This window comes from Heterodontus francisci, chromosome 47 (assembly GCF_036365525.1).
Source record: "Heterodontus francisci isolate sHetFra1 chromosome 47, sHetFra1.hap1, whole genome shotgun sequence".
Classification (NCBI taxonomy): Eukaryota; Metazoa; Chordata; class Chondrichthyes; order Heterodontiformes; family Heterodontidae; genus Heterodontus; species Heterodontus francisci.
Window position 1 is genome coordinate 13421027 of NC_090417.1, and position 13185 is coordinate 13434211.

A 13185-nucleotide genomic window follows, 5' to 3' on the forward strand; every position below is an offset into this window, starting at 1 on the left:
CAGCATTATATGAAAGCAAATAGTTAACAAGTACAATGAGCAGGTGAACCTCCAGCGAGTGTTGATCTTTTTCTACTTGTCGCTGACATTTCCTGCTCCCCGAGGCACATTTTGCACCTGGAGCGATCTGATTCCTCAGTGGGCCATGCATGCTGCAGTCAGCAGTTCCATTCCTTTGTAGGAAACACCCAGGAAGAAAATCCCATGCGTCATAACAGAAATCATGACCATCTTGAAGGAATGATGCAAATCCATTACAAGTTCATCTAATGGGGTCTTGGCTGGCAGTGACCTGCTTCCTGGTAATGTGGCTCTCTAAGCGCAGTCAGGCTGCTAAAATCTTGCCTGAAACATACACACACGTACCTCTCCAGGAGAGTTCACTGAAAACATGTGTGCTTTTGATGTGCTCAGCTAAACAAAGCCAACGGATGGTCCGAAGTAGGTTTGGTCATCAAAAGTGCCTCCCAGTCTATCACTCATTTCCCCATTGGTGTCAGTTTGGATCAGAGGTTTGTGGGTTGAAGCCCCAACCCGGAGCTTGAACGCGTAATTTAGGTTGGCGATTCAGTGCAGTACTGAGCGGTACTCTTCAGCTGAGTCATTATCCTGAGCCCCCAACTGTCTGTTCAGGTGGATGCAAAAGATCCTTTGGCACTCGATGATGAACAAATGTCCTGGCCACTATATCGAGTAATTTTTGTCTCGTTTGTAGTTTGCCGGAGCTGGTTGTATGCAACTTGTTGTGTCTGCTAACATAGCAATGTCATGCAGGCCCCCGCCTGCCAAGAATGAGGCACATTAATTTTGCCACATGGACATTAAATTTCAGGAAGAAGAGAAGGCCTATTACAAGTGGTTGCCAGGCCCCTGGCTGGAAAGACATTTTTGCATATTAACAGACAGTGCTTGTCGACAAAGGAGCTATTCCCTGCTCCAGTTCAATCCACAGAGCCAGAAGCGGTTAAACCAGTCGGTCACGTGACAACCCTGCTGGCCAACTTGGGGAGTTTTAAATGTCGAGTACTTCTGGGTTTCATGAGATGCCACGTCAAGACAAGCTAATTTGTTCTTGCTGTTTGTTGGTCTAAGACCAAAGCAGTTCAGACATTCTGTGGTGATTAAATCACTCTGCCCACCAGTGATGGTGTTAGCGGGTGAAAAATGATGGTTCCTGCTCTGTGAAGCATGTGTTGTGCTGAGTGCACCGTCTTCAAATCAGATGGAAGAATTTTTTAGAGAGGCTTTTTTTCTGGACTATTAACTATAGAGATCAGTCGAAAAGATCAGTTCCTACTATAAATCTATTCTTGCAGTAGAGAAAAAGTGTGCCCCACATGCCAGACTTGATCCTTCACTTTGGTTACTGCAGGGATCGGCCTGTTACGGTCCGCTGGAAATCATAGTATCATAGAGTCACAGAAGGTTTAAGGCACAGAAAGAGGCCACTTGGCCCATCGTGTCTGTGCCAGCTGAAAAACGATCCATCTATTCGAATTCCACCTAACAGCATTTGGTCTGTAGTCCTGCAGCTTATGGAACTTGAGGTGCACATCCAGACTCCTTTTGAATGAATTGAGGGTCTCTGCCTCAACTACCCTTTCAGTCTGTGAGTTCCAATCCATCACCATCCTCTGGCCTGCTGTTGTATCCACAGCATTTTTGTGGCTGGTCCGGTTTAGTTTCTGGTCAGTGATGACCCCAGGATATTGATAGTGGGGGATTCAGTGATCATAATGCCATTGATTGTCAGGGGGAGACGGTTACATTCTCTGTTATTTGAGATGGTCATTGCCTGGCGTGCAAGTTACTTGCCACTTGCTGCATGTTACTTGTTAATTGCTGCATGTGGACACTCCTTCAGTATCTGAGGAGTTGCAAATGATGCTAAACATTGTGCAACCATCAGCGAACATTCTCACTTCTGACCTTATGACGGAGGGAAGGTCATTGACGAAGCAGCTGAAGACGGTTGGGCCCAGGACACTACCCTGAGGAACTCCTGCAGTGATGACCTGAGACTGAGATGATTGACCTCCAACAACCACAACCATCTTCCTTTGTGCTAGGTATGGACTCCACCCAGCGGAGAGTTGTCCCCAGATTCCCATTGACTCCAGTTTTGCTGGGGCTCCTTGATGCCATACTCAATCAAATGCTACCTTCATGTCAAGGACAGTCACTCTCACCTCATCTCTGGTGTTAAGCTTTTTTGTCTATGTTTGGACCAAGGCTGCAATGAGGTCAGGAGCTGAGTGGCCCTGGCGGAACCCAAACTGAGCGTCACTGAACAGGTTATTGCTGAGCAAGTGCCAGTTGATAGCACTGTTGATGACCCCTTCCATCACTTTGCTGGTGATCGGGAGTAGTCTGATAGGGCGGTTATTGGCCGGGCTGGTTTTGTCCTGCTTTTTGTGCACAGGACAGAACTGGGCAATTTTCTACATTGCCGAGTAGTTGCCAGTGTTGTAGCTGTAATTGAACAGCCTGACGAGGGGCGTGGCTAGTTGTGGAGCTCAAGTCTTCGGTACTATTGCTGGGATTTTGTCAGGGCCCGTAGCCTTTGCAGTATCCAGTGCCTTCAGCTGTTTCTTGATATCACGTGGAGTTGTTGTGGAGAAAGTATAACCATTCTCAAGTCCACTGGATTAAAGCAAATAAAGGCTCTAATCAATCAAATGCAAGGGAGAAGCTTCTGGTTAACCCAAAGAGCTTCTCAGAGAAACAGAGTTTGCAGCACACATTTATAGAATGCAGTCACCATTACTCATTGTTCACACTACCCCGACACATTCCAGGTCTACAGCTTGATCAGTAAACTGGATTGTATTGCCCCACAAACATCCTTCCTAAACCTTGAAGCTGTTAATTCCCAAAGTTTATTGCATCCTGTCTCATCTCCAGTTTCACCCTTATTTCTTTGTCTACACAGGCTGTAGAGGCAATTAGGTACTGAGTAGTACAAATCCCAGAATAATGGTCACGTATCCCATCATTCCATGGCTCCCTTACAACTAATACATTCTAATTCTGGTCCCACTTCAGAGTGAATTGGATTGGCTGAAGACTAGCATTTGTAATAATGGGGACCTCAGGAGGAGACCGAGATGGACCATCCACTTGGCACTTCTGGCTGAAGATGGATGCAAATGCTTCAGCCTTGGCTTTTGCACTGATGTGCTGGGCTCCCCCATCATTGAGGATGGGGATATTTGTGGAGCTTCATCCTCCTGTCAGTTGTTTAATTGTCCACCACCATTCACAACTGGATGTGGCAGGACTGCAGAGCTTAGATCTGATCCATTGGTTGTGGGATGCTTAGCCCTGTCTTATTGCACGCTGCTTCCGCTGTCTGGCATGCAAGTGGTCCTGCGTTGTAGCTTCGCTCGGCTGATACCTCATTTTTGGGTATGCCTGATGCTGCTCCTGGCATGCCCTCCTGCATGCTTCATTGAACCATTGGCTAGAGTACAAACTGGCATCAAGCAAAAGTTGGCCAACAGCTGCAAAAAAGTTCATCTGTTCAACTTAAGATTGGAATCTGCCTGTTCGAGGTGACGTTGAAGATCACTCACCAAATGGCACCCAAATAATCCGATTTAGTTGGTCATTTGGCTAATTGCTGTTTGTGAGACATTGCTGCCAAAGACCAACAGTCACTCCATGCCAAAAGTAATTCATTTTGTATTACCAAGTACTTACAGCACAAGAACAAGCCATTCAACTCCACAGGTGCTTGTCATGTTCATGCTCCACACGAGACAACTCCCACCCTGCTTCATCTCACCCCATCAATGTATCCTTCTATTCCTTTCTCCCTCGTGTACTGACCTAGCTTCCCCTTAAATACTGCGATACTATTCGTCTCAACTAATCCTTGCGGCAGTGAATTTCTCCTGAGTTCCCTATTGGATTTATTCGTGCCTATCTTATATTTTTAGCCTCTAAATCTGATCTCGTCTGCAAATGGAAGCATCTTCTCTACATCCACCCTGTCAAACCCTTTCATAATCTTAAAGACAATCAGGCTACCCTCGTCCTTCTCATTTCTCAAGAAAGAAGTGAAACACTGAGACATGTTGACATTATGGTGGGGCATAATATAAATGCAGCTGTCCAGATTTCTTTTTGTACGGTGTTTGTTGAGACTGACTGATTGCTGAAGGAACTGTTGAGCCCTGTTTCAGGTGGATTCAAGTGACAGATCTTGCTTTGCCCCATCCAGCTGCCAGAGCAACTCAGGAAATATTTATTTAATACAGAAACTCAAGTACTTACTATGTTTGTCTGTGGGTTTTCAGACTCGACAGGTGCTGGAAGAACTTACAGAACTGCCCGTTATGGTTGAACTTGCCAGTGACTTTTTGGACCGAAACACCCCTGTCTTTAGAGATGATGTCTGTTTCTTCCTCAGCCAGTCAGGTACTTAATCAGATATAAGCTGTGAACTCATTTGCATTTTTTTCTTTCAACTTAAGTAGTTGCATAAGCTCTGTCAAATAGATACGACTCCGAATGTTGTTGGTTGGCCTATGAATAAAATCTTCCACCAGATGAATTTTAGACACTTTGGGCAGCACAGAAGGGTAGAGTTTGGATTTGTGTCTGTCTGTCGTCTCAACTTGCTTCATTCCAGTCTGATCTGTGAAGTCTGGGAGTGATACCAGACAGAAGACATGCAAAAGGAGGATGGAAAGATTCACTTGACGCACCATCTCTCATGGGTGGTTTGTGCGTGTAGAGCATTTAAAATCCATCTCTGGTCGAACTGAGGTGGGGGAGGTCGAAAGCTTCTGATTTTGCATCTTTGCTATGCTCCGGAACAATCAGGGATTCAACCAAAGCATCTTGGCGCAGATCGCAATTCAGGGTGTTCGGAGATGGCAAGGAACTTTGGCAGCAGCCAGTCGTAGGCAGAAGCAGGGATGGTGGAACATGACGTAGATGATGTTGGCAAAGATCAAGTTGAAGTTTTCAAAGCGGCGACAATCCCTGCCATTGAAATAGAAATTGTAGGGGGTTCTGTTTTACTTGGCAGCATACCTTGTTAAGAAATGGTGCATTGGAAATATGCTGGGTGAAGATTAGCGTAGAAACACATAACATATTCCTGTTAAATTCCTCTGGTATTAACAGGCATCAATCTGCATGGAATAAGTGTGCTCATGTCTCGGTTCTAAAGCACACAGAAAAATTTAAACCCATTGCATGAAGCATTGCTAGGCACCCAGCATAGGATTTGGAGTAGGCCATTCAACCCCATACAGGATCATTGCTGATCTGTATTTTAAGGCCATCTACCCGCCTTGATTCAGTTATCCTTTGCACCCTTGTCGAATAAAAATCGAGCAATCTCAGCTTTGAAATTTTCAATTCAAACCTCAGCCTGAAGTGTTTTTTGTGGGAGAGTGTTTCAGATTTCCACGAGCCATTGTGTGAAGTTGTGTTGGCTGAATAGCCTAGCTCTAAGTGTTCTGCACTCTCCCACAAGAGGGATTAGTTTTTCTGTATCTACCCTATTTGATCACTTTGTCATTTTAATTACCTGAATTGGAGCTTTTGCAACCTGTCCTCATAATTTAACCCTGGCGTCATTCTCATGAAGCTGTCCAGGACCCTCTTTCAAGGCCAGTTTATCTTTGCTGAGGTTTGATCCCCAAAAACTGATTGTAATACTGCTGATGGAAAAATGGACAGAATTGCTGCTGAGTCCCAACATCATGATAAAATTAGAATTTGACTCTTGTGTCAGTAAATTAGTAGTGCTGCCCATGCCACATCGTGCAAGCATTCTGTGGAAAATGGGTGCAAGGTTTCATGTGGTTTGTTTGATACCCTCATCCCTTTTTGTTTTTTCCCCAGGGGAAACGGCTGACACTCTGATGGCACTGAGGTACTGCAAGGAGCGGGGGGCCCTGACTGTGGGCATTACAAACACAGTTGGGAGCTCCATCTCTCGTGAGACAGACTGTGGTGTCCATATTAACGCTGGACCTGAAATTGGAGTTGCCAGCACAAAGGCAAGTCCTCAGAATTATAATGCTCACGTTATAAACATTCCTGCATGGTATTTTCACTGCGATTTTTCTGTGCATCTGGATTTTCCTTTAACTGGGCAATCGGTTCATCCTGTTGCATGGTATGCTTCTTGGATCAGGGACCGCCCTTCGGGATATCTCCGACTTCTCGTTTCCCCAACCAGTGTGCTTCACGTCTGGAAACAATAAGCATTAAACCTGCATGCGAACTCATTTATCCTCGCCTTAATTTCCTCCTCTTCCCTCCTGCTGAAGCCGCTGCTTTCTGCTGGGACCCTTAGTGCCTATGGCCTAAGCAGCATTCCTCAGCCATGAGCTTAGACAGCAATTGACAAGCAGGCTCTCAATTTGCCTGTGTGGCCCATCCCAGCTGAGCCTGATTGTCTCCTCAGCCAATTCCGCAGTCATAACCATCCCAGCCAGCTGATTCTGGAAAGGCCAACTGCGGTAAGCCAAACCTTGCTGCTCAAGGTTTGGCTGTTATTTGTCACTTTGTCTTTTCTGCTTTTTGTGTGCCCGAGAGCTTTTTACTCTTGTACCTCAGCGCATCATGCTGCAAAAATGGTTGAGTGCGATTTTGGTTTGTGTTGATCTGCCATAAATCTTTGTGCATTGCCAGCGTTTACTTTTTCGACAGGCACTGGTTAATGTTGCAGATTTTCAGGGGCCCCATTTTGCGAAGACAGTGACGAATTGAACACGAAGTAACTGTGAACGAGAGTGGGGTTTCATGAACTTGGACAGTCACAGTCTCTGTGCCAAGTACTCTGGCTGCCTTCCCTGTTTTCTGTTCCTGCCCCCAGTGCATGTGGGTAACAGAAATGCCAGTTACGTTGTCCCCCTGCTTCCCCTAAATTTGATAAAGTGCTTGTTTGTGCTGGAGGTCTGCTTCTGCTTAGCTCAGAGAAATGATGTCAGTGAGTCACATTTTTGTGAGCTAAAACCACTCCAGGCCTTGCCTCTTCCCCTGAGAATATGATCATGGAAAACAACTGGAATCTGTCAGGGGCTGGGATGGGGGGCAGGGGGCGGAGTTGTGAGTTGATTTGGGCTTTTTCATTGCGATTCTGCATTTGCATCAGTTCCCCAAAGATATTCCGTTCTTATGCATTGTGTAGTATATAAACCTAGTATGTATCACTCACTGCCTTCCGCTAGCTGCAATTAGTAAAGTGCGTAAGGGAAGTGGAGCAATTCCCTTTGCTCCCTTTAATGGCTTATGGTTGATATTATTCTTCAGCTCTGCTTACGGCACTGATCTGGCTGCTGTGATGTGACTCACTTTAAGGACTTGTTTTTTTAATGCTTTATGTTGAATATGTTCACTGATTATGTAACTAAATGGTTTGACACTGCTCTAATTCCTGAGGCTGTTGGCTGCATCCCACGGGCAAAGCAATGAAGTATTGTATTGTCGCCTGCAAGGGGAGCATTTGACTTTTGACTGGGATTTATAACACACTCAAGAGTTGCCTGTGGAAATCTCATTGGTTGATGTTACTTTCTAACATAATTGTAAGCTGCTCCATTGGGTCTGTTAAAGATACAATTCCACTGTGGTCGACATTGAAACTGCAACGCAAACTCGGGTCATTGATCCTCCCTTTCAGTTATTGGCGTCATGAGGCTGTCTTTCTTAAATTTCAAGTTGAGTTCAATAAACTTGAAGCTAAGAATGGTAAATGTGCAGAGTGATTGAGTCACGGTGAGCCCCGAGGCCTGTGTGTGTCATTTTGGGCTATTTGTTTTAACCATAGCATTCAACAATCAAGCGCCCATCTGGCCCGGTGTGCTTGGTGTGCAATATTAACAGAATATGGTGGAAATACTCAGCAGGTCAGGAATCATGTGCGGAGTGAGAAGCAGAGTTTATGGGCTGAATTTCATGCGTCCGCCACTAAGATCGGCGGCGGACGTAAACTATGGTGGTCCTCCGACGCGACGAGCGGTCCGCCGAGCAGCCGCGATATTAAAGGCGGTGGCTCATTTAAGTGGCCGGGGCGGACTGCCCCCAAACCCAACCCGATGATGTGGAGGGGGCGGGGGTGGGCAGTCCCTCCCCGGCAACGGCGTCTGGCGCCGACTCCATCTTTGAAGGGCTTCCAGCCCTTCCGTTTGATGTCAATGTTCAAAGAAAAATGACTTCAAAAAATTAAATAAAGTTATCCTGACCCTCTCCCACCTCCCCTCCAATGACCATCAAATTCATTACTTGCTCTCCCCCCACCCGCCAAAAAACTTAATTTGTGCTCCCGACTTCCCCCCCACCCACCCCCGACCAAAGTTCATGAACTTTAAACTTTGCCCCATCCCGCCATCCTCTTGACCAATCAGATATGTTTGACCCCCACCCCACCCCATCTCCGAACGAGTACGTGAAGGCGCGGGAGTGCCGGCCACTGGCACGATTATCACACCAGACTGACGGTGGGAGCGGACAAGTATTTAATTCACGACTTTTCGGAAATTTACATATTGAAATTTTGATCCCGCCATCAACAATATCGGGCCAAGCCTTCCCGGTGTCGTGGCCCGTGCCAGGCCTCCCCTGGAAGCATTTTCCGGCACCCCCTGACTACCCCTGACGGCGGGGGTCTGTAAAATTCTCCCCTATATTTCAGGTCCATGATTCCCCCATTCATCAGAAACCATTGGTGCAAATGTTCCCTTTGTGACCTGGGGACCGAACCTGGGACCTTATATATTATATCGGTGAGCTGCCGTTAAACCACATCTTCTGACGCAGTTTTCTTTGCACTGTTCTTCAGTGTCAACCTCAGGTGAGCAGTCCCAGGGTTTGATTCCCCTGTCCTGTCAAAGATGTCTGCTGAGCCAGAGAAAAGATTAATCCGATCTATAGATTATTGACATGTTGCTGAACAGGCATGCATTTGCTCTTGTGACCTGAGCACAGTCTTTTGACTTGTAATCTCCCGCCTGCCCCCACGCCCTTCAGTTATCCACTCAGAAAAAGGTGGTGATGTTTCACGACATTCATTTAACTTGCAAAGATAGAACCGTAGAAAAGTTACGGCTCAGGAGGAGGCCATTCAGCCTGTCCTGTCTGTGCCAGCTGAAAAATCCAGCCATCTAATCAAATCCCACCTTCCAGCTTCTGGTCCACAGCACTTCAGGTGCAGGTCCAGTAACTTTATATTAGTTGAGAGTTTCTGCCTCAACCAGCATTCCTGGCAGTGAATTCCAGACACCCACCACCCTCTGGGTGAAAAAGTTTTTCCTCATGTCCTCTCTAATCCTTCTACCAATCACCTTAAATCTGTGCCCCCTGGTAATTGTCCTCTCCGCTAGGAGAAACAGGTCCTTCCTGTCTACTCTATCCAGGCCCCTCATAATTTTGTACACCTCAATTAAGTCACCCCTCAGCCTCCTCTGTTCCAAGGATAACAACCCTAGCCAATCCAACCTTTCCTCAAAGCTGCAACTTTCAAGCTCTGGCAACATTTTTGGAAATCTCCTCTGTACTCTCTTCAGAGCAATTATGTCCTCCCTGTAATGTGGTGACCAGAACTGCACACAATACTCCAGCTGTGGCCTAACCAGCGTTTTATACAGTTCCAGCATTACATCCCTGCTTTTATATTCTCTACCTCGGCCAATAAAGGAACATATTCCTTCTGCCTTCACCACTCTATCGACCTGCCCTGCCACCTTCAGGGACCTGTGGACATGCACTCCAAGGTCTCTCACTTCTCCTACCCCTCTCAGTATCCTCCCGTTTATTGTGTATTCCCTCACTTTGTTTGCCTTCCCCAAATGCATTACCTCACGCTTCTCTGGATTGAATTCCATTTGCCATTTTTCCGCCCACTCAACCAAACCATTGATATCATTCTGGAGTCGACAGCTATCCTCTTCACGATCAACTACACGGCTAATTTTTGTGTCATCAGCAAATTTCCCAATCATACCTCCCACATTTAAGTCTAAATCATTAATATATACCACAAACAGCAAGGGTCCCACATTGAGCCTTGTGGAACGCTCCTGGAAACCGCTTTCCATTTGCAAAAACATCGACTACTGCCCTTTGTTTCCTGTCACTGAGCCAATTTTGGATCCAACCTGCCACATTGCCCTGAATCCTATGGGCTTTTATTTTTCCGACCAGTCTGCCATGCGGGACCTTGTCAAATGTCTTAGTTAGTTCCATGGAGATCACATCCACTGCACTACCCTCATCAATCCTCCTTGTTATTTCCTAGATTATTATTACTCTCTCGATCTGGTAGAAAGGAGTCCGTAGGTTTCTGACTGTACATTGAGATGATGTCTGCTGTTAGTGTCGTTGATATTGAGTGTGAGAGCAGCTTGCTATTTTTTGTGCTCACTGTAAAGCCACCAAAGCATTTGAAACTAGCTTTGCAGTAATTGACTCCTTTCTGTTTTCACCCAGGCTTACACCAGCCAGTTTGTTTCGCTGGTGATGTTTGCACTCCTGATGTGTGAAGACCGAATTTCTATGCAAGAGAGGAGAAAGGAGATTATAAGGGGTTTGAAGGCATTACCAGGTATGCAAAGGGAGCATTTATTGTGTTAAGCATAACAGTTTGCAGACTTACTCATTAATCTTGTCCCAAAAAAACCCTTTTGTTTTGGAAGTTAAAACCAGAATGCAGGAAAAGAATTAGAGAAAACCACAAAGAAAAATCAATGACTTGAATTTATATGGAATCTTTCACAACTTCAGGACATCCCAAAGCACTTTGCAGCCAATGAAATACTTGTGAAGTGTATTCACTGGAGGCCTGCAGCAAACAGAGCAGCCAATTTGTGCACAGCAAGCTCCCACAAAGAGCAATGTCATCATGACCAGATCATTTGTTTTAGTGATGTTGATTGAGGGATAAATATTGGTCAGGACACTGGGGGTACCTCCTCTTCAAAGTAGTACCATGGGGTCTTTTACATCCACCGAAGAGGGCAGACAGAACCTCGGTCTAACCTCTCACCCGAAAGACAAGACCTGGGACAGTGCAGATCTCCCCCAGTGGAGCGTCAGCATAAATTTTTGTGCTCAAGTCCTAGAGTGGAATTGAACCCACAACATTGTGACTTAGAGGCAAGAGTGTTACCAACTGAGCCACAGCAGACACCCAGAATAAATGACATGTATTTCCAGTTTTTCCTTTCATGACCTGTTGCCAAGACTTGGCTGAATAACTAGACTGTCCATCTGGTCAGTGCTGGAATTATTTGCAGGGTCTGTTATTTTCTTTGCATCTCAAATATCAAGTTAGCTGTAGTTTAAATATACAAGGACTGACACAGAAGCAGTGATTAAGAGCATCCTGCATCAAAAGAGACTATGTCAGATATAAGACAACCTTCCGTCACCCGAATGGCATTTGCACACTAATTGCAGTTGTCCATTCTTATTGTGCACGATCATGGAATCGTGTTACCTGCTGTGTGCAAAATGATTCCTTGGAATATAACATAAGAAATAGGAGCCATGTGGCCCCTCAAATCGACTCCGCCATTCAAAAAGATCCTGTCCGAACATCTATATGAATTGCACCTTATCACCTGACCCTCATATTGCTGAATTCCCTTCGTGTTCAAAAATCCATCAATCTCAATCTTGAATATACTCAACAACTGAGCATTCGCAGCTCTCTGGGGTGAAGAATTCCAAAGATTCACACCCCCTTGAAGGAAGCAATTTCTCTTCATCTCCATCCTAAATGGCTGACCCTTATCCTGAGACTGTGACCCCCAGTTCGAGACTCTCCGGACAGGGATAACAGCTTCTCAGTATCTCAAGTACTCGAAGAATCTGACAGGTTTAAATGAGATCAGCTGTCATTCTAAACTCCAGGGAATATAGACACGTTGTACTCAATCTCTCCTCAAAGGGCACCCCTCTCATCCCAGGATGTGCTCCCCAATGGCTCAGTTATCGGTTCGGTGGTCAATTCTGTCATCTCAGGAAGAACAACAGTAATGGCAGTGCAATTTATCACAGTCGCTTGGCTCAGTGCAAGGAAAATTGGGTAGATATCTGATTTCCAAGTGCAGATGAATCTCAGATGAGGAGGATCTCTGGTTCGGTTGTCAGGTTCTTCATGGTATTCCCTGTGGAGGATAAGGCGTGAATAGGAGCCACTTGGATAAGGCCTCAGGGAGAGCCGGGGGCCTTAGAAATCAGAATCTGAGCAACAGAGACAATGGGGGCAATTTGGTGAATTTGGAGAGATGAAGCAAGAAACTACAATTGGAAATCCCAAACAGCACTGGCACATGCTGGAGACACATTGGGGAACTGTGAACAGTAAAAAATAAGTTAGCATTTCAGGTGGAAATGGCCCATCAAACAGGGTGATGAAAGACCAGAGACCGTGGAACGAGCGAAGAGGGACAGGGAGAGTAGGTCCGCTTAGAGCTTCATGGCCTGTTAAATGTTAGCTTTCTTATTTCAGATTGCTAGCTCTCTGTTTTTATGATTAAACCATGTTCTCGGTTGATGATAGCTTCCACATAGCAGAGAGTGAGTGCAGGTGATGGCCGCACATGTGCTGCTAACACTCACTAGGCTCGTAGCCATGTTGAAGTTGCCTGTCCTTGATCAGTCTGTATTGCTGGAAAGGTGCATCGGTGCTGCAACAATATGTCTGAGCAAGTCAATGCTGACCGGAGAAAATCCTCCAGAGCGGTTTTCTAATTGTACAACATACAACAGCCAAAGAAATTCTTCACCTTTCTTCCTGCATTTTTCACCAAGCTAAAAGGAACGAAAGTCAGGTTTTGATTTCTCATACTTCCAGTAGCTAGTTGTCCAACGGAGCACACTTCCTACTGTGAGAGGGCATTGTTTTTGAGTTGTAAAAGGCAAATCCTTTGATTTAATTAGTGATTTAATCTCTCTCTTCCCCCTTTCAGACCTCATTAAAGAGATCTTAACCCTGGACGAGGAGATACAGAATTTGGCACGAGAACTATACCAACAGAAATCAGTTCTCATCATGGGCCGTGGGTATCACTATGCCACCTGCCTTGAGGGGGCGTTGGTGAGTTGCATGTTTTTACGTGGCCACATATCCTTTGTGGGAATGGGAACGTCTTTGGATCAGACTGAAGAATGCAATATTAACTGTGCAGCCTCGTTGTTAGAAAGCAGATGTGTCAA

At 45.7% G+C, this 13185-nt stretch overlaps 1 protein-coding gene across 1 annotated transcript in view; it reads left to right on the plus strand.

Annotated features, from left to right (window-relative positions):
• The window catches only part of LOC137357099 (glutamine--fructose-6-phosphate aminotransferase [isomerizing] 1), an 82238-nt gene that overhangs the window by 43031 nt on the left and 26022 nt on the right, over positions 1-13185 (plus strand). Inside the window, exons 13-16 of the mRNA XM_068023127.1 lie at positions 4302-4422; positions 5863-6020; positions 10453-10567; positions 12939-13066. Of these exons, the coding sequence (XP_067879228.1) occupies positions 4302-4422; positions 5863-6020; positions 10453-10567; positions 12939-13066 (522 nt within the window). The remainder of the gene's footprint in view (positions 1-4301; positions 4423-5862; positions 6021-10452; positions 10568-12938; positions 13067-13185) is intronic.